Source organism: Hipposideros armiger, unplaced genomic scaffold (genome assembly GCF_001890085.2).
Source record: "Hipposideros armiger isolate ML-2016 unplaced genomic scaffold, ASM189008v1 scaffold_80, whole genome shotgun sequence".
NCBI lineage: Eukaryota > Metazoa > Chordata > Mammalia > Chiroptera > Hipposideridae > Hipposideros > Hipposideros armiger.
In genome coordinates this window covers 2,571,159-2,597,233 of record NW_017731430.1, presented here as the reverse complement: position 1 = coordinate 2,597,233, position 26,075 = coordinate 2,571,159, and the positions used below count along the sequence as shown (strand labels likewise).

Here is a 26,075-nt window from a genome sequence, read left to right as displayed (position 1 = left end):
GCACTATATAAATTCATTGTTTATGATGCTTTACACATATCATGTATGTGACATTGTTATTATTACAAAGAAGCTCAAAAAGAATCATGTGCTTCTAAAAGTTGGCTTCTTTTGAAGTGTCCTTAGTCAGTCAGGTTCATGCGTCACTCCATGTTGAATACACCTGTAGCTCACCCCTAGTGCCCACAGGTGCTTTCTGAAAACAGGCGCTGAATAAATATTCAAGTGAAATTCTGTGACAGTATAGAAATGATCTCTGGAATAATTCTTCCTTGGGTTGAACCTATTATTAATTCTTTCAGCACATAGTCTCTTGATAAACAAGTGGATGCTTGACCACAGTATACCTCCCTCATCTCAATTTTGTGCCGGAACCATGACCTGAGATAGTTCTTAAAGCATATTTTAGAGTTCGCACCTGGGAAATTACTCCAGGATCTCTAGGGGAATGCTTGAGAAGGCAGATGCCTAGCCCAACCCTAGACTTACTGAATCAAAATTTCAGAGTTGGGGACCTTGAGTGTGTCCTTGCAAAGTGGTTCTGGGCTCTTCTGGTTAACTCTAATTATCTAAAGCCTTATTTGGTGCGCTGTCATTCTGATCACAGAACTTTGGGCCGCCTCACTCCTCTCTCACCCCTGCTCACCCCGCCCCACACACATACTCCACACCGCATGAGGGGCTGAGGAAGAAACAGGCATGTCTGGTAGTTAGCGTCTGCTCGTTTTCACTTACAAGCAACATCAGTGTCCTTCCTCTCAGCTCTGACCTGTTATTGATCCAAGGCTTGATAAAAATAAAAATAACACTTCATCAGGAAATTGTCTCACTGTCACAGACACTGGGTGCCAAACTCTGGGAGGATGTTTGTTCTCTGTATTCACGGAAGACAGAATTATGGGTGAGAGGGGTAGAGAAACTGCCCTGTATGTCGTCATACAAAGAAGCCAGCATCATTCATCCTGAGACTAATTCCCGTGAAGGAAACATGTAGTTTGTGGCCACATGGTTATGAATACAGACATAACAAATGGTGTTTGTGGTGCTTCCTTAGAAATCAGAGGCACTCTACATGGCCTTGTTAACTGATGTATCAGAAGTGCCATGTAGAAGAGCTATATGCATAACTTCCTGAAAATCTAAAATCTTGAGCAAAAAGATTAAAAAAATTTTAAAGTCAGGTAATCTCTTTCCATTATAATCACATTAAACCAGTCATTTCAAACACCCATGTGACCTACATGTGACTTAGTTCATGAGACCATGATCTGTGCCCAGCCAACCTGCCAGCCCCACTAGGATGCAGACACAAAAACATGACACATAGAGACACGTTTCTCATTACTGCTGTGCCCTGGTCAGTCTCACCTGTTCCTGCACTGTTGGAACCCACCAGGGAGGACCCCCAGGTGACAGGCCTTCTTTGACCAGGGTCACACTGCTTCTGGTTCCCAAGCTGAGCCCATTGGCACCACTCACGTGTTTATGTGGCGTAAGGGGCGGGGGAGTACCTTGCTTCTCCATGTCTTCAATGACACAGTTCTTACCTTGGCCAGGATTTTCAGAAAGCAGAGAACTGTGCATTCCGACCTGATAGCCATGTTACCAGTGCTCCGGCAGCTAGAAGTGGCGTGCACAGGCATTTAGCACAAAAGGGTTGGGGGCTAAGAAAGAGCTGCGTGACTGGAGGTGGAAGGCCTACGACACAGACGCTCACAGCCTTCAGAGACCGGAAACTCAGTTACAGCGCAGTCTTCCTGTCTGGTGGCCAAAAGAGAGCACAGGGAACAGGATTCGATTCCACAAGAGGAAATGCTTTCTGACAGTCAGTCATGCCCTCAGATGAGGTGCATGCTGGGAAATCCCTCCGAGCAGGTGCTGAACGCATGAAGGGCAGCGTGTATTGTACGGTCTTTCAAAGCATGTGCTTTGTTCTCAATAGCACTGCATCCTCATCATTTTGATTAACTTGCTCTGGGACCTTGGAGCACTTACTTTTCCTCTCCAAGCTTCATCCAGGTTTCCTGTCTCTAAATGAGGGAAAGCATCCTCATTTCTCAAGACCGTTGCAGGTTAAATGAGATCGTGACTAAAAAGCACTTAGCCCAGCTCTAGCAGCGCCAGGCTGAGTTTAATGCTGAATGGTAGATGTTACCAGTACTGGGGATTGCAGCCCTGGAATGAATGGTGTCCGGGAACCAGAAAGCTGCCTAAAATGGGAAGCAGTGCGAGGTGGCCTTTTGATCATGTTATCTGGCAGCCTGAACTTTAAAAGACATCAAGCTTTAATCCCAACTAAGCATGCAATCAGATAAAGTGAAAACAGATAAACCCTAAAGCAACTAAATAATCAGAAACAGAATTGTGTATAGATAACAAGGAGCTTGCTTCCAGGGAAAATAACATCAGACAGTGGAAGATAAACATTAGAGAACGTTTTAGAGGTTCTAAAACGTATTAATTCCCCAACTTAAATCCCTCGTTCACATATGTTTTATCTTTAAATTTGATGACCATTTGTGGGTGGATTCTATCACTAGTCCTTCTCTCCAGAGAAATAGAATGCCTATCAGCTATCATTTAAGGCTGGAGTCACAAGCCAGGAAGGCATTTTCACTGATGGCTAATCTTCCCCCCCCCCCCACAAATTTAGTGTTACAATAATCTAAAAACTGGTTCTTGATTGCTAAACTCTCCTGTGATACACATGCAAACCCCGTATCTTGCCATTGGCCACTTGGTCAGAAGAATTCAAATGCCTTTCCGCCTACCCTGCCGAAAACATGATCTCCCCGGAATGCAGACACAGATTTGATAGAATGTCCATATTTAATGAAATGTGAATTTGATGCACTTGTTAGGAGGAAAAAATATGTGCCCTTAAGTAACATTTTTGGACTGTTTCAGTTTGGAGTATGTGGTGTGAAATTTTAAAAGTCATGAAAAGTTTTGTCTGAAAACACAACTTGCTGGGCATTCTTTCATATGAGTGTCAAAAACAATGCTTGGTACCTGATTTTAGATGCTGGGTAACATGCACTGGAAACATTTGAACCCCATCCCTCCAAGCCTCACTCGAGGGGGTATTTTGTGCCAAACGTGTTTTCTTGACCATTTTAAGCCGTTAGTCTTTCTCCCACTTCACCATTCTGCAGAAAATCTCATGGACAATGAAACACCACAAGTTCAGGGCTATTTATTTAATGGCCACTGACTGACTCGTAAATGGTTTTCAGACGGACTGAACTCAGGACACCAGGCCAGCCAGACTAGTCAACTGCTTTTTTTCTGAAGCCCTTTGATTCGTTTCCAGAAAAACCTTACTCTGAATGTGTCGGAAGGTCTAGATGGGCCTGGTTCTATTTAGGCCCCTGAAACAGATTTGGATTCATGTTGATTTAAGCCTCAGCACTTATTCTAAAACACAAAAACAAAAACGAACAAACATGAAACTTTCTTGCAAAAATTCTTGAGTAGGTTGCCAGACATAAAATCACCCATCCATCCTGTCTCCATGACACTGCCCTACCCCTATTGTGCAAAGGGGTCCATTTGGATTACCAAAGCATATTCCCATCCAAAGTTCTTTGTAGTTGAAGTATGTTCCCTCCCACACACTCGCTACTTTTTTCAGCCTGTGTAGATGTGTACCCTGGATAAGAAACCTGTAGCCACTCAAAGGCTCCCTGAAAGCTGCTCAGCTCAGAGAAACCCAGCTATCCAGGTCAAAAATGAAGGCGTCCTTCTTCACCTTCTTCACTGCCGCATCCTATAAATCATCTTCCCACTTCATTATGTAAATCACTTACTCCGATGGATTTCATCCCTAAAGTGACTTTGTCGCAGCCCTAAGGCCTTAACCTTTATTGAGGGATCCGGTTATCTCTCACCGGGGCTGACAAAGGGAATAACTGCCTCGGGACTGTGCTCCCGCCTTGATCTCTGCCTCTCTCCATTCCCTTCCTCTTCCTGTAGCCAGAATGACCTTTCGGAAATGCAAATTAATTACATAACTTCCCTGCTTAAAACTTTTCGTAATGCCCTTTGATCTTAGACTAAAACCCAACAAGCTTCTTGATGCCTTCCCCCAGCCTCATCAAACGTCACTTTTTCCTTAATGCACTCCATCCAAGCCACATTGATGTTCATTTCTTTTCAATTACAGTTGACAGTCCATATTATTATATATGTGTTTCAGGTGTGCAGCACAGTGGCTAGACATTTATATAATCTACAAAGGGATCTTGCCAATGAGTCTAGTACCCACCTGGCGCATTGATTTTTTTTTTTTTATCTTTGCCTTAATACACCATGCACCTCCTTGGAACACCCTCTCACTCTTACTACACACTGCGTCTCTTTCCTGAACTCCCTCCTATAGAACTTCTATTTATTTGTCATCTTTAGTATTTGAAGTCATTTTCTTCTGGAAGCCTCCCCTGACTCTCTACCCCAAGTCCAAGTCTGGGCTAGGAACCCCCATGTGATACCAAAGCGCCATGTATTTATTCTGCTTTCGCCCTCAGCTCACGCACTTGTCTATCCACAGTGCCTCCTGATGAAGGGTTTCTCTTCACCCCCCACTCGAGCCCCTCAGCCCGGTGACAGGCACATGAATAGAGACTGTGGAATGAGTGATTGACTTTCCAATGACACTCGCCCACCAGACAGCCATAGCCACCGGCTCTTTACGGGGATGCCCAGAAGAAGCGAAAAGACTTCATTGAGTCATGCCACAAATAGTTACTGAGAGCACTCTGTGGAACAGATACGATGCTATTTGCTACCAGTACTCAGCAGGAAGGCGACAACATTCTTTTTCTGCACTGTTGTATGAGGTCAAATGTCATTTGCCACTGAAACAGCAATGTTTGGAAATGTGGAGATAAGGTCTCCATATATGTGGCCTCCGTGTGAGGGACTCACAGCTTTCCAGTGTGCCGTCAAGCGGTGACGATCTGAATCACACCCTGTTCCTGCTTTTACGTTTGCGCTTCTTAGAGCCTGTATTCAAAATGGTCACAAACAAAATGTTCTCCACCTTCAGCCAGCTCCACACATGGAGAGCTGAGCATTCTTACATAACACCAAGCGATACTAAGCAACCTGCACCTTGAAAGCAAATGTTACAACACGTGCCCGGTCTCCACTGAGGGCCAAGACACTTGAAAGGTTCTCCATCTAGAACAGGAATGCAGTTCCCAGTGTACTGGAGAAATTCCTTCCTGTCAGCAGTCTCCCAGCTCACTGCTGGCTGGCAGCCAGGCTCTCTGGAGGCGCTCTAGCGGCCATGAAAGCATTCATTGAGAAGACTTAGGTAAGACACATCAAATTTCTCATGTTTATAACAAGAAAATTGAGTTATCCTTCCCAAATGAGAGGAAATGTGCCATCTGGGACAATCCGTGGTTTCATTGTTTTGCAAAATAACAAGGATGGACGTCACAAGTGTTTAGACAACTATTGAATGAAGAAAAACAGTAGTTTGCATTATATACATTCTCTCCCACAGAAAGCCCAAATAAGCGAAATCAGCACTTTTTTCCCCATTATTCCCAAGTCATAGTTATCGTAGGCAAATTAGTTTATTGGCTGTTTCTGAGGGTGGATTAATCTATTCTCCATTCATTCATTGGAGTCATACTTCCTGTTATGTTACTACCTGCTGAGACTTGGTAATCAGTATTTTTCTCTTTTCGGAAAATGCCCAAAAGCCATCCATAGTCCTTTAGCTCTGCCAACAACAAACAAATGAAATAGGCCATGCTATTAATATAGCTATGTCGTCTTCTAGAAATTACATTACACCTTTTATTTTCCGTGTTAAGTTGTTCAGTTAATATCCATCCGTATCTTCACGCTGCCCCTCGCCTGCCTTCCCACCAGTCTGCGCCATCTGGGAAGAACGCTATCTCAAGCCCTGCACTCACTCAGTGGCTTGGACCTGTCACTGTGTGTGGATGTAGATGCCCGCTCCTCCCTACCTCTGCCTAAAGGAAGGGCACCCCTGACTCACTGATTGCCAATCTAAACTCCTTTCACTTTCGCTGCCAATCTAAACTCCATGAGTCGCCAGGGTCATCTTTCTTTTTTGTTTTTTTTTTTTTTTAAAGATTTTTATTGGGGTATTGGGGGGAAGGGAACAGTGCTGGGGAATTAGGGGAAGGGGAACAGACAAGTTGCTGTCGTTTTGTTCTTCAGTCTAGTTGTGGAGGATGTTGCTTCACTGGCCTAAGTTGGCACCATCATTGCGCTCTTCCCGGGAGAGGCAGATCAGTCGCTGGCCTCTAGACGGCCGCTCACTGTGGCTGCTGGCCGCTCACGCTGGCTGCTGGCTACACACGGTAGCCCATGGCAACCCACTGCCACAGGGGCTGCAGCCTACACCATCGCTGGTGACTCATGGCAGCCCAGCTCCAGGTTGAGCTGTTGTTCAGCATCTTAGCTGTGAAGGGCAGTGTCACTGGCCCTCATATGTGGGATCCGAACTGGGGCCCTCTGGCATCCCAAGCCAGTTCTTAACCATCGCGCCACTCGGCCGGCCCAGGGTCATCTTTCTAAAATGCATCTCTGACCCGGGTGAAACCTCCACAGCCTCCCTAAGCTGTTGTATTAAGGGATCCTCAGTCTTTTCTCAGACTCCTCAAAAACATGGCTAACGCGCTAGGCTTTTTCTGCCTCCTGGCGATTTTGTTCATGCCCTGTTTAACCCACCATAACAGCCAGTCCTGCCCCTTCCTAGTTATTTCAAATGCCTCTCGTCCAAGGAGTCTTCAGGATTTTGCCAACTAGAGATTAGCACTTCTTTCTTTGACTTCTCCATGGTATTTCTTTGGACCTCTTTTATGACATCAATCTTGTGCAGCCGTGTGTTATATTGATTTATATGCTCAGTGGGTTTCTCTTCCTGGGTTTTTTGGGGTTTTTTTTTGTCTGTTTTGTTTATACTTTACAGACAGAGTTTTCTGTTATTTCTGGATGTCAGCCTGTCTTCATCAAGGGACTTCAATTTTTGTTAATTAATTTATCCAATTGACTTGGATTCAGAGACTCTCCTACAAATTTTACTCCATGTGTGAGTTTCACCATTTCATTCTTTTGGGGATAATTCTTATTCTAAGAAACTAGTGTGGTTTGCGGTTGAGAGTCATGGTTTAAGCTGCCCTTAGGAAGAATGAAAAACAGCTGGTGTCCAAGGCACTCTGGAAATTTGTCAATAAACTAATTGTAAAACAGAAGTCAAGAGTAAAGGAGTGTGACTTGCATATCTGAAGCCCTATCTACATTATTACTTTTTTGAATTTATATAAAACTTTTTTATTTTGGGTGCATGGGATAAAATATGACTTTAAATGATGAAAAACTTCTATTAAGATGTAAATAATATAGTTATCCCTCATTATTTTTGGGGTTTGGTATCTGTGGGGTTTGGACCCCACAGATAGCTAAAATCCTCAGATGCTCAAGTCCCTTATATAAAATGGCGTAGTATTTGCATATCACATCTGCACATACTGCTGTGTACTTTAAATCATCTCTAGCTTACTTATAATACCTAATACCGTGTGAATGCTATGTAAATAGTTGTTAGACTGTATTGTTTAGGGAATAATGACAACAAAAGAAAAGCCTGTACATCGTAGGTCTGACTACATAGCACACATCAGCAACAATGTAACATTTTTTTCAAATAATTTTGATCCCCGATTGGTTGAATCCACAGATGGTGAACCTGAGGCTGTAGAGGGCCAACTGTAATGAAATTGATGCTACCTATAAATATAAAACAATTCCTAGGGATTGCAACTAAATTCATCAAATAATGGTAGAGCAATGTCTATAGGCAAGAAATTGCCCAACTAGTGATACAAAGATGAATAAACATAGACTTAGCACCCTGAAAGCTTAAAATTGAGAAGTTTGCAAGAAATACACAAATAGTTATAAATCAAGTTCAATTATGATGAGAGCAGTATGATGAGCCTAATAGGTTACGGTGCTTCAGAAGATGGAGAAATTATGGTTGTGAATGTAAAAAATATAACTAAAGGATATAAATTTTTTATTACAACTTGAAGGGTAGGATTATAAATAATGGAAGGCATCAATGAGGTGACATTAGAAGGAGAGGAAATGGCATAAAAAAAGGTTCAGAGAGAAAAGTTGGGGATGAGAGGGGTTGCTAATAAGGCTGGTGCTGTTAGGAAGAGCCCTGAATTGAAGACCATCTTCCATGAGGCTCTGTGGTGATATCCCTCAGTGACGGGGATAATTTGAACACGTGGCTGGTGGCTGTAGTGAGCTATATGTCCCAAGTTTTTGAGTTACATAGTAGAGGTTAGGAACATTTTCCAGTTGCTAACAATCCAAATCAATGTCGAACAAGTTAAAATAAAGGTAACAATGTTCAATCGAGGTCTATATTGTTTACCTGGCCTACCGATGACAGCCACATCTGACCTACAAGCAACCTATTATATATTCTACTCCCCTCAGAGTTTCTGTGAGGGATCCAAGGAATTATTTTAACAGGTCTGTTTACTCAGAGTCCTATGATTTCACTAAATGGAGCGTATTTTTCTAACTGAACTCATCAATTTTGTCCTCCTCTGCCCGGAATGATGTCTCCTCATTTATCAGTGTGGCCCACTCTCTCACCTCTCTCCACAACACTCTCACTAAGCAAGTCCCAGACCATTATTAAATTTCGCAGCCTCACCACGACCTGCTTTGTTTTTCTTCAGAACCTTATTATCTTCTAATGTACTATGTCATTTACTTATGGATCTGGTTTACTGTCTGCTTCCCCACCCAGATGGCCAAGGAGTGTCTGTTCTGTTGGCGCTTAGAGTCGTGCCTACCATGTAGTAAATGCTCAATAAATAGCAGGCGAATAAATACATGTGCCAACGAACTCTATGCAGTGTTTGCATGATCACTTGAGACAGTCATATGTTACTTTCTAGAACTTAGTGTTGTAACTGCTGCTGTTTCTCATTAACATTAATGAAGTTAAAGAGGACTTAGGGGACTTAGAAAGCATCTACTATATAACCAGCACTGTATCTGGTTCTTACCAAAGTAAGTCGTCTGCAGTAGCTCCTATATTTGAAAAAGCAGATAAGAGGAGAATGACAAATAGAAGATGAATACTATAGGAATTCAACTGGCATTCTAAAGAAGGAAACAAGCTAGTCTGACACCTGAGGGGGGAGGGGTTTCCAACCATGGGACATTTGCTGTTCTAGCAAATGAAAAGATGCTCCCAATACAAGCACAGGCTTTGAAATTACACACAGCAAAAGCCTAATCCCAGAGACCCTGTTCCATATGCATAGTGATCCATGTACCTTGGCTTAATGATTAACCCCTCTGGGCCTGAGTGATTCTATTTGTAAAATGCAGATCACAGTCAACCTCATAGGGAAAACGTAAGCTAGTAAACGAGCATCTGTGGAAACAATTAGCCAAGTCCTTGGCACATAGATGCAATTAAATAAAGTCATGTGGAATGAATTAATTCTTGATCAGTGGAGAAACACAACTAGAAAAATGTGGCTTTTCCCAAGCTATTTCTGCTGGGTTGTACCCTACCTACAGCTTTACGGAGATGACCCTTCTTCCCTCAAGATCATTAAAACAGTGAATTACATTATATACAGATTGGCTGTTTCACAAGTTATCATTCCCACTTTACAGATAAGGGAACTGGGTCTTAACACCTTCAGGAACTTACGCAAGGCCACAAGGGAAGCAGCAGAGTTAGGACTGCAGCCCAGACAAGCTTGTCTCCAAAGCCGGCGCAGTCGTCTTGATTCTCACCTTAGTCTCAGGGATGTGACCGCCTCCAGGAAGCAGTCCCCAAACCTGCAACCTGGACGTGATACCATTCTGAGCTCACACAGAATCTTATGCACACTTCTCTCATCATTTTTGGGAACTTTCAAAACATGGTTGCTCCTCTTCTTTCTACATCTGTGCATCACCTAGAAACACCTCTTCAATGTGTGTAATTGTTTCTGCTTTTAGAGCTTGACTAGGTTTTCACTGGGCGCTCTCCACAGACGTTCTCAGAAACCCATCCAAGCTCAGTGTTTATTGAACATCTATTTATTTCACTATAGGCTCTGGTCTGATTGCTCTACCACTCAACTCATGCGTTCCTCATAACAGCTCTATGTGGCAGACGCTCCCTTAATCCTCATATTAGAGGTGATGAAAATGAAATGCAATGACGCAATGCAGTCACTCAGTTTATATTCCAGGGCTGGGGTGTGAGCCCAAACATTTAGATTCCGGAGCTCAAATTCTTAATCATGTGACTGCATTGCCCCTCATGCACTATTTTGCTTTTCCTCTGATTGCATTTTCTTTTCCTTTCTTTAAAAAGTCCTGGGAGAATGCATTTTTCAGAGACTAAATTATGCTTCTGTGAACTATGACTCTTAAGATTTGGCAAGTATTTAGTTTTCCTGTGACACTGATATCTGCATTTAGTCAAACCTAAAGAACTTATTTGAATAAAACAGATGAATTTATAATCTGATAGAAATCCCACAATTTCAGGTCCGCACTCAGGAAACGTTGTTATTGGTACCACCACTGCCCACCCCACCTGGTGGTCCTCCCTGCCTTTAAATAGTCTCCACGCTGTGCTCTGGGAAGGCGCTGGGATTTAAACCATAAGCTTGTATAAATTCAAAACCCAAAAGAAAGAAACATTAAAAAGACGTCTATCCTTTCAATACCAACTTATTCTTTTTTTTTTTTTAACTCTCTAAGTAACATGATTTAAACACAGAGAGACTATTTTTAAGAGCAAGCAAAGAATGTTGGAACAGTGTCCACATGTGCTGGCCGCCCTGGGATCTGAGCGACAAGCCCTAAATCAGCAGGAGGAACAAGTCAGCATGTTCTTGGAGGTACAAACAGACCAGCGTCAGAAAGAGCTTTGCCCAAGAAAGGGAAAAGACACCTACCCAGAGGAGAGATCGCGCCCACAAAACCTATAACTTGAAAAAGAAAAATGATGTTCAAGAAAGGTTTTAGCTGGTAGGTTCACATGGCACAGAAAATGTTCCATGTGAAATTTCTTTCTTTAAAAAGTGGACCTTCCAAATGTGATCAGTCAGCATACCCCACTCTTTATCTGCGTTTTGTATATAAGACCTGAGTCATCGATGGTTATGGACTCACAAAAGGTACTTAGACTCCTCCATCCCACCCCTTAATTGTATGATGGAGCTGCACTTAAGCTTACCAGGCACATAAGAACCTCCTCTAAGTTAAAATGTGTCAAAAGCCCCCCGCACCCTGTATCTCATACCATGCAAACACTTTTTAGGTCCTTGTAACAGACAATTTAAATACAGCATTCTCACTCCAAACTTAAAGAAAACGAATTCCTCTTACCATATATTCCATGTTCGCTGCCGGTGGGAACACTTTACCCCGGACCTGGTTATGGTAGTCGAGAATGGCGATCATGTCATTTTGCGAAATGTAGCGCTTCCGCCTGGCTTTGGGGACGTCCGCAGAGCCTAGCTGTGCTGTGAGAGCTGCTTCAATATCAGTGAAATTATTGGTTGGCGAGGATGAGTCAGTGGAATTGAGTAAGACGACAGTGCTTGCTTCACAGAGAAGGGAGAACAGGAGCGCACTGCTGACGGCAGAGAGTGCTGTCATTCTGAGGGTGGACGACAGGCCACCGAGCTCACTTTGCTTTAAATCAGAAAGGTAGAGTTAGGGTCTAGGAAAGGAAAACAAAAAAAAGGAGGGCCAGAGAATCTGAATTTACAGGTCACTATGTGAGAGCATGGTTTGATTTGATTTTCTCTAAAAAAATAACAATCCAAACACATATTGAACTCTCAAACCTAGGAGACCTAGAGTAGCATTTTTACATTTTACTTGGTGTTATAAGGCAGAGTCCTAAGAGGAATTTCCTGCAGCTAGAGACGAACACGCAGCCTGACTACTAAGCCTAAAGTGAATGTGAACCCCTTGCCCCCAAATGCCTGGACCATTTCTTTTCAGAGGGAAATTTTTAGGAATTGCAATTCCTCTTGAGAGTGAAGAGGAGAAATGCATCCCAGGTAACAACAGACAATGTGCTGATCATTTCTCCCAGACAGATAGGGGACACCAATGATAGAACACATACAAAAAGTCATAATAATCCAATCTCATTTCTAAAAAAAAAAAATGTGAGCTACTTTAAAATCAATGCATGCAAAATAAACTTGTTGAACTAAACAGCTTACCTCTGCACAATGCCAAAATGAGTGTTTTGTTCTTCCAAAAATTTAAAGTTCTTTGCTAGGTTGTAGTATAAACTCTTGTAAGAGGAGTGTGTCTTATTACAAACTCTCAGAGAGCAAAAGTCTGCAAGGTTTGACTGCTGCTGGCTCCAGGAGCAGCTAACAGCTTTTATATGTCACAGTCGGCAACGTCCAGAAAGGGCAGTCTTTCCTAGGGTCTCCCCTAGCCAAAATCAAAGGGGAGGGGTTTGGGATAGAAAAAAAAAAAAAACAGTGATTGGGTGGCAACCTTTTTTATGTGGGTGGTGAGGAAATTGAGTCACACCCACGGCTTACAAAGTACAAACCATAAAATACAAACCCCTTTTTTCTCTGGGCTTCCACCTTCTCTGTGAGTGGTTCATTTTCCCCCATTTAATAGTTTCTAGTTCCTGGTTCCCATAGAAAAAGAAGAAAGAAAAAAAAGACTGGGAGTTCTTGAAAACACAGACGACTGAGTAACAAGCAGTACATTTTTTTTTAAGACACTAAATGACATGGGAGCTGAAAAGAGCAAGCTGATATTAAATGAAAAGATGAGCTCACTTAGTTCATCTGGGCGGCCACAAATATGATTTGAGAGGGGTGCCAGGCAAATCAGTAGTAGCCAGACTATAACATATGATATTAGGATAATAGATGCTCTGTGGTTGTACTCCTTCTCCAAGTGGCTTTATTTCTCTAATTTCCTCTCTCTCCCTCNTCTCTCTCTCTCTCTCTCTCTCTCTCTCTCTCTCTCTCTCTCTCTCTCTCTCTCTCTCTCCCCCTTTCTCCCTTTTTCTCTTTACAAAATGAGGCAGCAAATTACCTGTCGTTAACCTGCCTTGTATGCAATGCAAATAGACAAGCCCATGACAAATGACAGCAGCCAAGATAACATCTGTTTCAGGTTTGGAAGCATATAGTTGAAATTTTAAGCAGCGAGTGGCTCAGTTTCTCAGGAAGTGTATTGGAGGGCACAGCACAGAGGCCATGAAGAATTTAACAGCAGCAGCTGCTGCCAACAGTCAGAAGTGCTCTTAGAAAGATGCCATTGGAGCAAAATCCATGTCTGGCAAGACAAGAGCCAAGAATGTGAGTATTAGGGCAGTCCATAATAAAAGGACCCTCAGAAATGCCATGTGCCCTGATAACATGAGCGAAGTGTGGCCCATTCACACTCAGTGGCAACTGGAACCCTGGAAAATACACACTGTTCAGTTTAGAAGCTTAACAACGCACTGACTTGCCCCGTTTGCGATGTGCTTATCTCCTGCCTGTGTCTGCAGGAGGAGAACTACGTAAATTTACAGTCTTTAGAAATGATGGTCATGTGGTTAGAAGTATACCAGGCTGAGGGCCAAGTTTCCTGGGCTATATTCCCAGTCGGGTCTCCAGCAATATGTGTGGCCTGATGCATATCGTTTAACTCTTTATCGGGGCATTTAAAAATAGGAGGGAAAAGGTGCACACTTCCTGTAGTGAGAGTGACTTCATCCAGCTCCTGAAGAGAGCAGTAAAATGTTTGCAACCAAAAGAGCCACGGAGGCTCAAAATACAGGGATAAGATGCAGTCTGAGATGCCGATAACGTGTATGTCAAAGTTCAGGTCTCGCTATATTTTGATGAGCGTCAAGCTGCTAACTAAAGTGAAGTCATTTGGGGGGAGCTCAGGTAATAATACTGAAAGCTGTAACCAGGACTTAATTAACACTGTCAAATGGAAAGGGCAGGACCAGATAAGTGCAGGAGGTGAGCAGAAAGAGTGTGAAATGTCAGGGCAGAATGGAGGAAACACACGTGACCGCTCACAGCTGCAGATGTTTAACCACTGGAGCTGTCCAGCTAGGGTCTCAGCCCTCCAGAAAGCACTCATGGTGCCTTGAATGGATTTCAAAGATGCTGTGTTAAGGATTCCTGAACCGAACAGGAGGTTAGGCAACAGACTCTCTGTGGGCCGTCCAGCTCAAAGATCCCAGGACCTTTTGGAGAAATTACTGCCAACACTGATTAGCCTGTACTTTTCAACCTGTGTCCTGGAGCTGTCTGGCATAGAAGGCACTAAAGAAAGGACTTTTAATGCCTAAGCAGCGAACGGAGCCTGTTCTTTTCCAGGGTGGCTGAGCTCTTGCTTAGAATCTCATAAATATAAGCCGATGCTTTCAAGGTTACCTCTTTGTCATGTACACAAAGAGATATTGTCCATCTCCTGGGGTTTGACTTGAGGAACTTCTGTGCAAATAAAAAAGCCCTTCCTGAGAACGCTGTCTGAACCATAAATGGGTTTCCTCTACGAGAAAGTGGAAGGGTAGAGGAGGAGAGAGAGAAAGAAGGCATTTCAGAGATAGACCTAAACATGTCCAATTACATGAGGGCAGAGCTGATGGTTGCTTAATCTTGAGACCCTGAGGCATGTCAATGATTTCAGATGTCTTTCAACACACATGGATTATATTGTGGAGTTTCGGACTATTAAGGAAACCCACACAGCTATGGAATCATAAAAAAAAGACCTGTGGCAGGAGAGTTAAGAATTCTGCTTCCAAGCCAACTTCATTGCCAGAAAAAGTATTTGAAATGCTTTGCAAGTAATTTTAATTTTAAAGTACTTGCAAAATTCAGAGGCATACATCCAAGTTGTTAGTAAAAGAACTATTAATTAACAGCTAACAATGAGGTGATTCTTTATGAGATCTCTTCTTGAAAAAGGCCACGGATGTGCTTAGAAACCCTTAAGGACATGATTGCCAACAGAGATCGAATGGAATGCAGTTCTGTGTCTGCAGGAAAATATGTATACAATTGGCAGCAGCTATTATCCACCTTGGAACCTGTGAGAAAATGGTTGTGATTTTAAAATTTAAATCAGATACATTGTGATTGTCTCAGAATGGCACCCCTGCTTAAGCAAAGGGTGTGTGTGTGTGTCTAAATCTCTTCTAATCAAAATGTGTTCCATACACTAGTAGCATTGCATCATGGGGAATTTGTTGGAAACGCTGGACCTATCTAGGGCCCACTGAATCCAAATCTGCATCTTATCAGAATCCTCAGATGATGCATGTGGTCAGAGTCTGAAGTGTACTGTTTATCTAAATCATTTTTTTTCTCCCAGAGACACACAGACACAATCTACTACACTCATGCCCATTAAACCAGCTATTTGTAAAAGTCCGTTTATCTAATATCATGAGAGAAATCAAAGACAATATAGGTATATACACGTGCCTTTGAAGAGGGGAACACAAGTCAGCCTGTACTTTATAAGGAAAGAAAGATGGCTGGAAAAAGTGCCTACATACAGCACCTCACAAAGAAATGATTTAGTAGTGGTTAGAGCCCTTGGAAGATTACTATATAAACCCTAAGTGTGATTTAATACATATTCGTTTATCACAGGTTGCTGAAACGATGGAATGCAGTAGAAATGAAAGTGTTTTGTAAATTGTGATGTGCCATATAAACAGAAACTATGGCTTCGCTCTGTCATTCCAGGACAGAGGCCAAGTCGCCCTTTCTTCCGTGTTCTTCCTCACTTTGCTTTATATACCCACTAGCTCTACAAAGCATGTGGATTTTTATCCCTAAAATGTCTTGGCAACCTACCTCTTTTTCTCTTATCGTTATTATGATTGCTTGAAGTTAATTCTATTATCTTTTGTTTAGGATTATTCTAGTGTCTCTCACCTCCTGTATTATCAATATTGCCTTTGGTTACCTTCCTAAACATGGAATTGAATCACTTCACTCATTTACATAGAATTCTCTACTGGCTCTCTGTCGCCCATGGAATCAAATTCAAGTGCCTCAATCGCCTGACAAGGTCCTTGAGAATGTAAATCAGGTCACCTTTTAAGCCTCATTTGCTGCAACCATCCCTTTCTATTTGTCTACTCTAGCCACACCGATGCTTCTGTCAGTTAATAAGCCCATATGGGGTGTTCCTTGGGTAGGGTGGCAGCCTTTTGCCTCTGATAATGTAATCCTTACAGATAATTATGTGTGTTATTATGAAAGAGCTTGCCAAGCATAATGCATTCAGTGTGCATTAACCTCTCTTCACTACTTTTTTGTTACTTAATAACAAGTCTCATATAGCATTCTAGAGTCATCAGCTTTTACAGATGTCTAAATGACTTTTGCAAACCTTTTTTAAAAAAAATCTATTTAGCCACTTATAACCAATAATCAATCTAGAGTATATATAGGGGTAATCCGATGAAAGGTGGAGCCTTTACAAGAATGATAAAGAGTTTTTCTGTCTAATGTGTGTTTCTATTTTGTAATGTTGTAGAGGATTGTGACTTTATTGGGTTCAGAGACTGTTCAGACTAGATATACAAAATATTTTCAAATTTAGAGCCCTCTGTCTAACTAATACTATAGATAACTATATATGTAATATGTAAATACTTTATATATTCTATAACTAAATATAGAATATATAAAACACATATTATAAGTATATATAATTATGACATGTAATACCAAAGTACTGCATTTTCAAAATATTTGAGAAATTCTTAAAGTACATATGTAATACCATCTGTGCATATATTATAATTTATTATGTAGTATTATGAAACCAGGTTCAAGTATCAGAATTTTAACTTACCATTATCTCTTCTTTTTATCTTTCTTACAAAAAGTGATTAGGAACTAAATATCACACAATGATATTTCTGTGATCATTCTAACGCCTGTGTGTTTATTTTTATTCAAGTTAAAAAGAAAAGAAAAGAAAAGAAAAGAAAAGAAACACCTGGTTTTCTACATTGGAAAAGCATAAACATTAACAATTTTAAGTGTGACCAAACTTGAGCATTTTCATTGGAAATAGTTCTGAAAAAGCATGTTTCCAAAGCAACCTTTTTAAGTCTCTGACACAGCTTGATTCTAAAATAGGCAAATGATACAAAATAATAAAGAACAATAGTTCAATGGAATATTTACTGTAAGAGTAGAATAACATTGTTTTATATTCGTACAAGGTTTGAAAACCTTGCCATGCGTGCCCCCTTTTTTTTTTTGGAAAGCTATTGAAGCATTTGCTACAACAAAACAAAGGAATAAATCAAGGAGATAGATATGCGATCCAAGGAGTTGTTGCTACAACATGAGAACAGGGGATTCCCATGATGAGGGGAGTTCCCGGAATAATGTGAAGGGAACTCTCAAAGTGAGAGCTTTGCAGTATCCTAGGGAGCAGCCCATCTAGAGTGGAACAGAAACACAAAGAGCTTCCGTGGAGACTGTTTCCAAAAGGAAAAAAATGAAATCGATAGATTTCATGATCCTTTTTAACATGTTGAGAGTATATTTATAAAACATTGTAGGAGGAAGAAAATCTAATCGCAGAATACTAAGTGGCTCTGTTATACATATTCATATATGCATAATAATATGAACCATGAGTAGTGCTGTAACCCAAAGATATGAAATTATTCTTTTGGAAGGATGAAGAAAGAAGTGTGAATGTGTATGTTTATAGGAAAGGGATTGGGGTTTGAAAGAGAGCTAAATACTTACCTTCTATTACAGGAAATGTAGTATAACTTATCAACCACTGCCTAACAAATTATTGTGAAACTTGGAGGCTAAAACAACAATAAATATTTATTATCTCACACAGTTTCCGTGGGTCAGGAATTTGAGATTTAGCTTAGTTGGTGTTCTGGCTCAGGGTCGCTCATAAGGTTACAGTCAAAATATTGGCTGGGACTTAAATGGGGCTGAAGGATTAGCTTCCAAGATGGCTCATTCACTTGGCTGGCAGGTTGGCGCTGTTGGTAACAGGCCAACACACATGGACCTCACCATAGCGCTATTTGGGCATCCCCGCAGCCCTAAAGCTGGCTGCCCCCAGCGTGAGTGGCCCTAGATGAGCGAGGTAGAAGGTCCGGTAGGTTTTGTGGCCCGGAAGTCACACGCCAGTGTTTCCACAGCATCCCAGCAGTTACACAAGCCACTCAGACCTAGTTGGTGTGGGGGGAGTCTACACTAGACCATGAACCAGTCGGTGAGAATTCTTACTGAGGATCACCCTGAAGCCTGGCTACCATAAGGCATTTTTGGAAAATAGCTAATTTTCAAAAATCAGCAAGTGTGCATATTACTTAGAAATAAGGAGTTAACCACCAAAAAGAAACTGTTAAAAGAGGTGAAAGTGGTTACTTCTGGGGAGTAGAAATATAGGTGGGGGTGAGGAACTGCTGTATTTTTTATTTATTTTTTATTTTTTAACTTTATAGAAGCATTTGACTTTCAAAAGTATATACATTTACAAACTAATGAAACTAAAAGCTTGTTAACTAATTAAAATTAGGGTAAACAGTGCAGATTAAAGTGTATCTCCTGAGCAAACAAACAGACGACAAAACTGGAGACATAGATAAGAGTGAAGCCACCTTTGAGTTTGCCTCGGCTCTGTCTCATTGGGTTGGTTATGTTATAGAAACATCTAACTGAAGCCTTTCATCTTAATCATTCAACAGCCTCACTCCTAGACTAAACCTCCTATGTTTGAAAGGGTCCTTGTCTACCTTCTATGTCCTACTGAGTTTGCGACTGTGTTTCCATCTTCCTATGATTCAGTGGAGAAAATGAGGCCCTATATGAACATGTATGTGGCAGTTGCTACTATGGATATAATGGGTTAATATTCTGGATATTTCATGGCCCCCGATAAAGAGGAGGGAGCCTTAACTCTCATCTCAGGGATCGTGCTTTAAACCAAAGTGTATGAATAGCATCGTCCATGGTTTCTTTAGAGTCAGTAAAAGAGGCAGGCACCGCTTCATTTATCTAATCAGTCCTTAAAATGGGTGCCTGCTTCTCTCTCCCTCCTCTACACCATCTTCAGAAATCTCGGGTAATAGCCTCAAGGTTCTTAAGACCAACGTGTCTGCGGGATCAGGATGGATCTCACAGCTTAACTAGACTTGATCAATCATTTATGGTCTTTGCCAGCCCTGAAGGAGGACAAACATGAAGGAACGCTTCAGTTCCTGTGCTTGTGTGGGGCGTCAACAGAACAGCCAGTTAGAGAGTCTGTTGTTTTTCACTGAGAAACATGTAGATCCACTGGAGTTTATTGGTCTGAGAGGTTGTATAACAGCGTGTAGAGCCAGCTGGCTCTGGAAGGTGTAAAAAAACCACATTCATGCTGAGCAGATAAGAGATAAATTCAGGTAAATGGCAGGTAAATTCTGGTGTAATATATTGGTTAATCTGGTGAAACACATGAAGAACCAAACATACTTTAGAGGGAGATGGTTGGAGTTGGGGTAAGGGTGTTGATTCTTTAATGAAGGAAAAAGGACTTCGATGTTAGGGTTCTCCAGAAATTATGTGGTTACCCCACAGAGACAAAAAGCCCTAAAGTTCTATTCTAGTAAAAAATAGATTTTTATTTTTTTTGTTTCCCCTCCTAATGTTTAGGATAAAGCTGATGCTAGAAAAGAATGGCATAGCGACCAAAGGGTAGGTTATTTCTTTTCCATGTGCCAAGAATATATCAAAATCAAGCCCAAGAGCTCTGTGCTGTGGTCAAGTAGATGGAGAGATTTGAGTGCACTCATCCATGGCGTCATTTCAGACAGCCTATAGTAGGTGTTCAAAAGATGTTTGTTAAATTTGATAAATGAACAAATGCTATATCAGCATGGCCTTCTTCTAATCTAGAACGTCAGCACACAGCCAGAAAAAACTTGGGCTCTCCAAAAGCCATCTGGCCAGAGTCATCAATTCTCTTAGGTCCTGTCATGTGAAGAAGGTCTGAATAAGCTTTGTGGGAAACTCTCATTAGCTGCCCAGTAAAAACGTAGAAATTCACAGGTAGGATGGTGGTATTAGGATGCCCAGAGCCCATAAGTCGGCAGATCACCTGTCACAAAGGCCATCATCTGTCATTCACAAAGACCACAGTTAAAGGTGTGCAGGCAGGCAGCCCGTGTGAAGGGTGATGGAAAGAGCATTCAAAACGCTCGAAAATATGCCACTTCAGACATTTGAGAGTAACCTCAGCCTACCTGGTAGTCAGCAGTTATGAAAAATCCTGCTCAGCAGAATTGTACATAATGGGTTAGCATTCTGAAAAGAAGAAACTGAAATAATTATTGTGTTTCCTGTGAGTCATGTTCCCGCAAAGCGTACTGGCCACGGTGGTCCCAAGGAAGCAAATGGGTTAATGACCCCTGAAGGATGAGGAGTTATCACATAAGAGAAGTCCCTTCTAGACAGAAGAAGAGGAAAAAGAAATCCTTGCTTGCTCCAGAGAACTTAAGAGGAGCAACAGGAAGAGAGATGCGACATGTTCCCCCCACAGGTTGCAATCCTGGGACATAAGGCATGATGGCACAAGGTAGGCACTTCATATACACCAAGCAGAAAGCCAGCAATAGTAAGGCTTTGCCTCACATCTAATGCGGGCACCTAGGAGGGGAGCACATTGCAGGGCACCCCAAAGCAACATGTGGTTCCCGAGCTGATGAAGCGGCATGCCAGATTTGAGCAGAGAGAGAGCAAGTATGGCATATGCCAAATTTCCCTCTGGACACCGGTATCATAGAAAGCACTCTCCAGCATGGTCCAGTGGTAGAGAGGGCTCGGGGACAGAGGTGGGACAATCCGGACAGATGAGGTAACCTTGTGACAGAGGCTACAGGTGGAAGTGAGAGTTCAAGCAAAGAGTGGAGAAGAGTAGCCTAATTATAATTCAGATGACCTGTGATGCCAGTGAGAGCTGAGGTGAGGGCACATGAGCCAGGGAGGCCTGCTGGACTCAGACTGTGCTAAGTGCCAGACTCAAGTGTCACCTCCTACAGTTTTAAGAGCAGAGATGAACGTAATCCAGCTACCAGACATACAGGAGAGGGAGACTTAAGCAAATTAGCATTGAAGGGACAGAAAGTTAGACACAGAGTTAAAAGTCATGAAGTCCCCCAAGAGTTCCTCTGCTTTTGGTGTCAGTCTGGGTGGGTAGATGGAGAAGAAAGCCCTAATTACTAAGCATTTACCCCCAAACAGACTGAGTTAACCTGTAAGGGTCTGGGATTTGCCCCAAATCCAACTACCTAGCAGAGTGACAGCTTTGGGAGAAGATTAAAAAAGGAGCTGATATGGCTTTGCAACAATCTTGAATTGTGACGAGTAAACTTTCAAACATACTATGGATTTTTCTGTAGGATGGTTAGCAGGACCTCTCTAGACTGTCTAGGTGTTGTCTCTGGATGGAGCCACAGGTGCACAGAGCACACTTTTGGACCACATTTCTTTCAGCTTGCTCCAATGTACCTTTCACTGACTCGGGCTTTGGTCCTGTGCCCCAGGTGGAAAAGGACTAGCCCACAGGGAAACGGTACAACCTCGGTCATTCCAGGTACACGGCTAAGGGCATAGTCAGCCACATCCTTCCGGGTTTCCACCTGAAGGTTCAGCAACTGTATTCCCTATAGGTAATAAGAAGACGTTCATTTCTATGACAGGACTTAGGTGTTTTTCCCTTATGGCCGCTGCAAGCCTTGCAAGTGACTATATTTCCCCTCTGCTTTGGTTGACAGGATGCTGGTAGTCCATTTCAGTGCCACCACTGACTCTAGGGCAGCATGTCTGTGTATCCTTCTGGTTGTATGTCCCTGCTTTAGATGTGCTTTTGCTAGCCTTGAGTTTCAATTATTGCCTTCCCTTTAATATTCCCCTTATTCATTGTTAAATGTCATCCAATATTTATTACAAATAGCAAATAATGATAACAATAATAATAATTTTCATGATACATTGAGATTTTCTATTACAGGAACTTTTCTAAGATAAAACTTAAGCCTCACAGCAATCCATAACCTATGAGAGGGTTTCCATATAGCCCAATTTTACTACTAAGAAAGCAGGTCTAATGAGATTAGGCAATTTATTCAAGTTCACAGGGCTAGGAAATGCTCACAGTGGGATACAAACCTGTATCTTTCCAAGGGCAAAGTCTGATCTCCTAGTTGCTATAGTATGCCATCACTCTGGAGCTAAGTGAGCTTTCTATAAATAATCAATTACTAAACAATTATTAGATGCTGACTCAATTTTCAATCCTCTGGTGGGTACGAAAGATAACAATAGAAAAATAAAATCAGCCTGTGCTCTTAAGAGTCTTATATATTAACTGTAGAGATAAGACATATTGAATTATTAAAAATTATAGAACAGAATTTATAACTAAATATGTTCATGCACTAAGTAGTAGAAGAAAGTCATCTAGAAATTTTTAAATGGAGGAAAATCTGTAAATAGTAAGTTCATTGGGGATTTCTTATCGATTAATGAAATAAGATGAATGTGAAGGATGGCTGAGAGAAAACTGATAGAGCTGAGAACAGCCTTCAGGAAGCCTTTCCCTCCCATGTAAGGGAGCTGGGTAGACATTAGGCAGGGGGAGAAAAATAAAAGATGGCACTTTTGTGAGACAGAGTGATTAAATACAATCAAGGAATAGGGTTTAACAAGTAGATCAATAATAAGGTTTAAATGTCTCAAAAGTTCTAAAAGTTCTAAGCCTGGAAGCTTGGAAAAACATGTCTTTGACCAAGAGTTTTGGAAGAAAATCCCATTTGAGGAGTAAAATGAGAAGCTAAATTTGTATGTGTTGAGTTGAAATGATATCCAATTGGAAATATGATGCCATGGAGTTGCAGACGTAGTCCGGGGAGTTGGGTAATGGTCAGGATTTATAACCCTGGGGCTGATGAGAGCAGGCCATAGAATATACTGCAGGTCAGGTTCTGTCCAGAAACCAATCAACACTAGAGAATTAGCTAATAAGCGAATAAGTCACTTAATATTTCTTCTTAGTACAGGCAAGGAAGCAGGCGTAACGTTGAGGCCCTAGTTATGTGGTGCTAGCTATAGGTGGGTGGTTAGGTAAGAGTGTGCATTTGAAAGTAAACAAAGACTGAACCCCATGAGAGTTAGTAGGCTGTGATTACAAAAAAAAAAAAAGACCTCCAGACCTTCAAAAATATTCTTGAAAGACCGGAAATACATGTAGATAATTTTCAAAATAGACATGCACGTGAAATCCTTGAAAGACTACTAGCTATTTAAGGACACGATGGTAGGGGGAGAAATATACAGGTCATTGAGGAGTCCTTGGAAGATGACAGGTTTCGGAAGTATAAGGGAGAAAAATCAAAGGAAAGGGAAGGGATGACGAGGATAAAAATGGAACAAGGAACTATGCTGGCCTTCTTTGAACTGAGATCATACACATTTATGTTTTACCCTAACTTATCTACATTGAAAAATGATATGAAAACAAGTACACATATGAGTCACAGAATAAGCTACACAATCGAACATGCTAGAAAATAAAGGCTTTGACTAATTCGACGATGCCATTGTGTACGGCTGGTGTTCCATGCACATATGCCGACTGATTATCATGTGTGTTGTGAAGGCATTTCAAGGCTCTATTTAGTAACTAATCTCCCCACTCTCTCCTGTGTGGCAACCCCCTTCTCCTTCTGTGATGGGAAATGCCCAAAGAGAATCCCTAATAAAATAAGCAACCAATACCAGGCATATGAGTCCAAAAGACCGATGATAACCAGTGTGCCTGGAGGCTACCTGAGAGAAACCTTTTCTCTTCTTCCCCATCAGCACACTGAGCTCCTCATTGATTTTGCTGTGTATCCCTTGAAAGGCCTAGGTGGTGTGCCCTCGGGGCCTCCCAAGCCCCACCTGCCCACAGAGGCTCGCAGGAGCTGGGAGTTAAGTCTTCTTAAGAGTTCAGTCTTCAAACTTGAACCCTTAACTTCCTACTCTTCTGAAAGGGGTAATTTAGGAGGCGAGGCATCTCATTTCCACAGTTGTTTCTTCCCCTTCCAGGATTTTCGGGGTTCCTTCTCTACTGGTTCACTATTCCCTGACTCAAAGCTTGGCTATGTCTGCTTGTTGCAAAACAGTTTCTGAACGGCGCTGTTTCCCCACACTTTAATCCACCTTCCCCTTCCAGGTTTACCTTGGAAGTGTTGGTGTGCCTCAGCCAGTCCCAGGCCCTGGGTCACTTATCTTTTCACGGTACCCCCTTCAGAAAGCTGTCCACAGGTTTTACCTTCACTCAAACCCCAACTTCACACTCCATGCTGCCCTCTATTAGATAGCTTCCAATTTAACAATGCCAGAGGTCAGTAATCATTACACGCTTCACAAAATATGTTCTTTCACCCTCTGTCTCTCCTACTGTCACCATTGGTCTCCTGTTCATTCCTAGCACATAATGTAGCCAGAGCCTACCAATTTCCCTTTGAAATAGCTGCGTACCCATTTATCTCTCTGCCTCAGAACTTTGGACACCCCATCTCGGGGCCTCAGGATATGGGATGCTCAAATAAGGGTTTATCTATTTGACTTCGGTTTTTTCTAATGCCTGTATAACCAACCCGTTATTTTCAGAATTTCATAAACACTCTTACACCTTTTAATCCCTCTATTTACAGTTCCAAAAGACTCGTACTTCACGAATATAAGCCCTTTCTCCATCACACTGTCCATTCCTATTTCCCATGAACACCAAGCTAGACCAGGTCAACTGCTTCCATAGGAGATGATACTCATGCCAGTCCAGCCTCTGTGACTGTGCTCAGGATGTATCCCCCATGGCATAAACTCACACCCCTCCCCTCTACAAATCTTCTCTCCATGCTCCCAGACCACTTCCGCAAATTGTCGCAAATCCCTTGGGGGACAAGATGAAGACGTGCAAACCAACGTTTACCTCCTCTGTAACTGATGCCATTTTTAGTCTATATTTGATGACATGCTTTATTACGTCTTCTCCATCTTTTGTGAACTAAACTTCTAACTATACCACACAATCATAAATTCCCCATTGGACAAGGACTCTGTTGATAATCTGTAGCCCCACGCTACCTAGAAAAGTAATTTGTATATAATATGAACTCAATGAATAAATTTTGGCTGTTGAGTTATTTGGCTATCTAAAAGTAAAAAAGGACATAGCTTAGTGAGAAGTACAGCTCAGACTATGAATGGATGAGAACTATATAAAAAGGTTTAAACTGTGATTAATAGAAACTCTTAAAAACTTCAATAAAAGGTAACTTTTTAAAGTAACTGCCCTTTAACGTTTGAAGTGAAATTGTCTTACACAAAAACTGCATGCCTTCTCTATCTCTGACACTGACTAAAGAAAGCAAAGAGAACAATTTCCAAACATAGTGGTGGGAAAACCATCTCATCATACCCGCTTTTCTTGCAATTTTCAGTTGTTTATGAAACTTTTTCTGATGTGTACACACTCCCACTACAGTGTAACGTCAGCCATGTAATCCCTTAACTCCCCCACGTTTGTGTTCTTGGCAGCAGGCCGCGTGCTCAAGCCAACTTGTCAAGGATCTGAAAAGTAACAAGTGGCAACCAAAACCTGAAAAGCCTTATAACAGAATTAGAGTTGTCTCTTCCAGAAAATGGTAGGAATTAAGCCATGAGGCATGCAGGACGTCCCTCTTCTTATCCCTTCCCAGCTCTAAACAACCTCAAGCTGTACAAGCACAAGCTTCACATTTATACCTTTTCCAGGTATTCAGGAGAGAAAAGCACAAAGCAACAGAGCAGGGCAGTGGAGAGTGTGTTTTCTGCAAACATGGCTGCACTCTGGCATCCCTCCTCCTCCACTCCTTCCCAACCCTGGGATTGTCAGGAGAGCACCTAACCCTCCTCAAGCCTAAGCTTTTTTCTCTCTCAAGGAGGGCTAATCATCTACCTTACAGGGCTCTTGTGAGAATTAAA

General features: G+C 41.9%; 1 protein-coding gene across 1 annotated transcript in view; it reads right to left on the bottom strand.

Annotated features, from left to right (window-relative positions):
* PI15 (peptidase inhibitor 15) overlaps positions 1-12,381 on the bottom strand; it is a 26,547-nt gene extending 14,166 nt beyond the window's left edge. The window contains exons 1-2 of the mRNA XM_019643594.1: positions 12,264-12,381; positions 11,413-11,721 (exon numbers count right to left, since the gene is read on the bottom strand). Of these exons, the coding sequence (XP_019499139.1) occupies positions 11,413-11,685 (273 nt within the window). The 5' untranslated portion in view covers positions 11,686-11,721; positions 12,264-12,381. The remainder of the gene's footprint in view (positions 1-11,412; positions 11,722-12,263) is intronic.
* Positions 12,382-26,075: the final 13,694 nt, after the last annotated feature.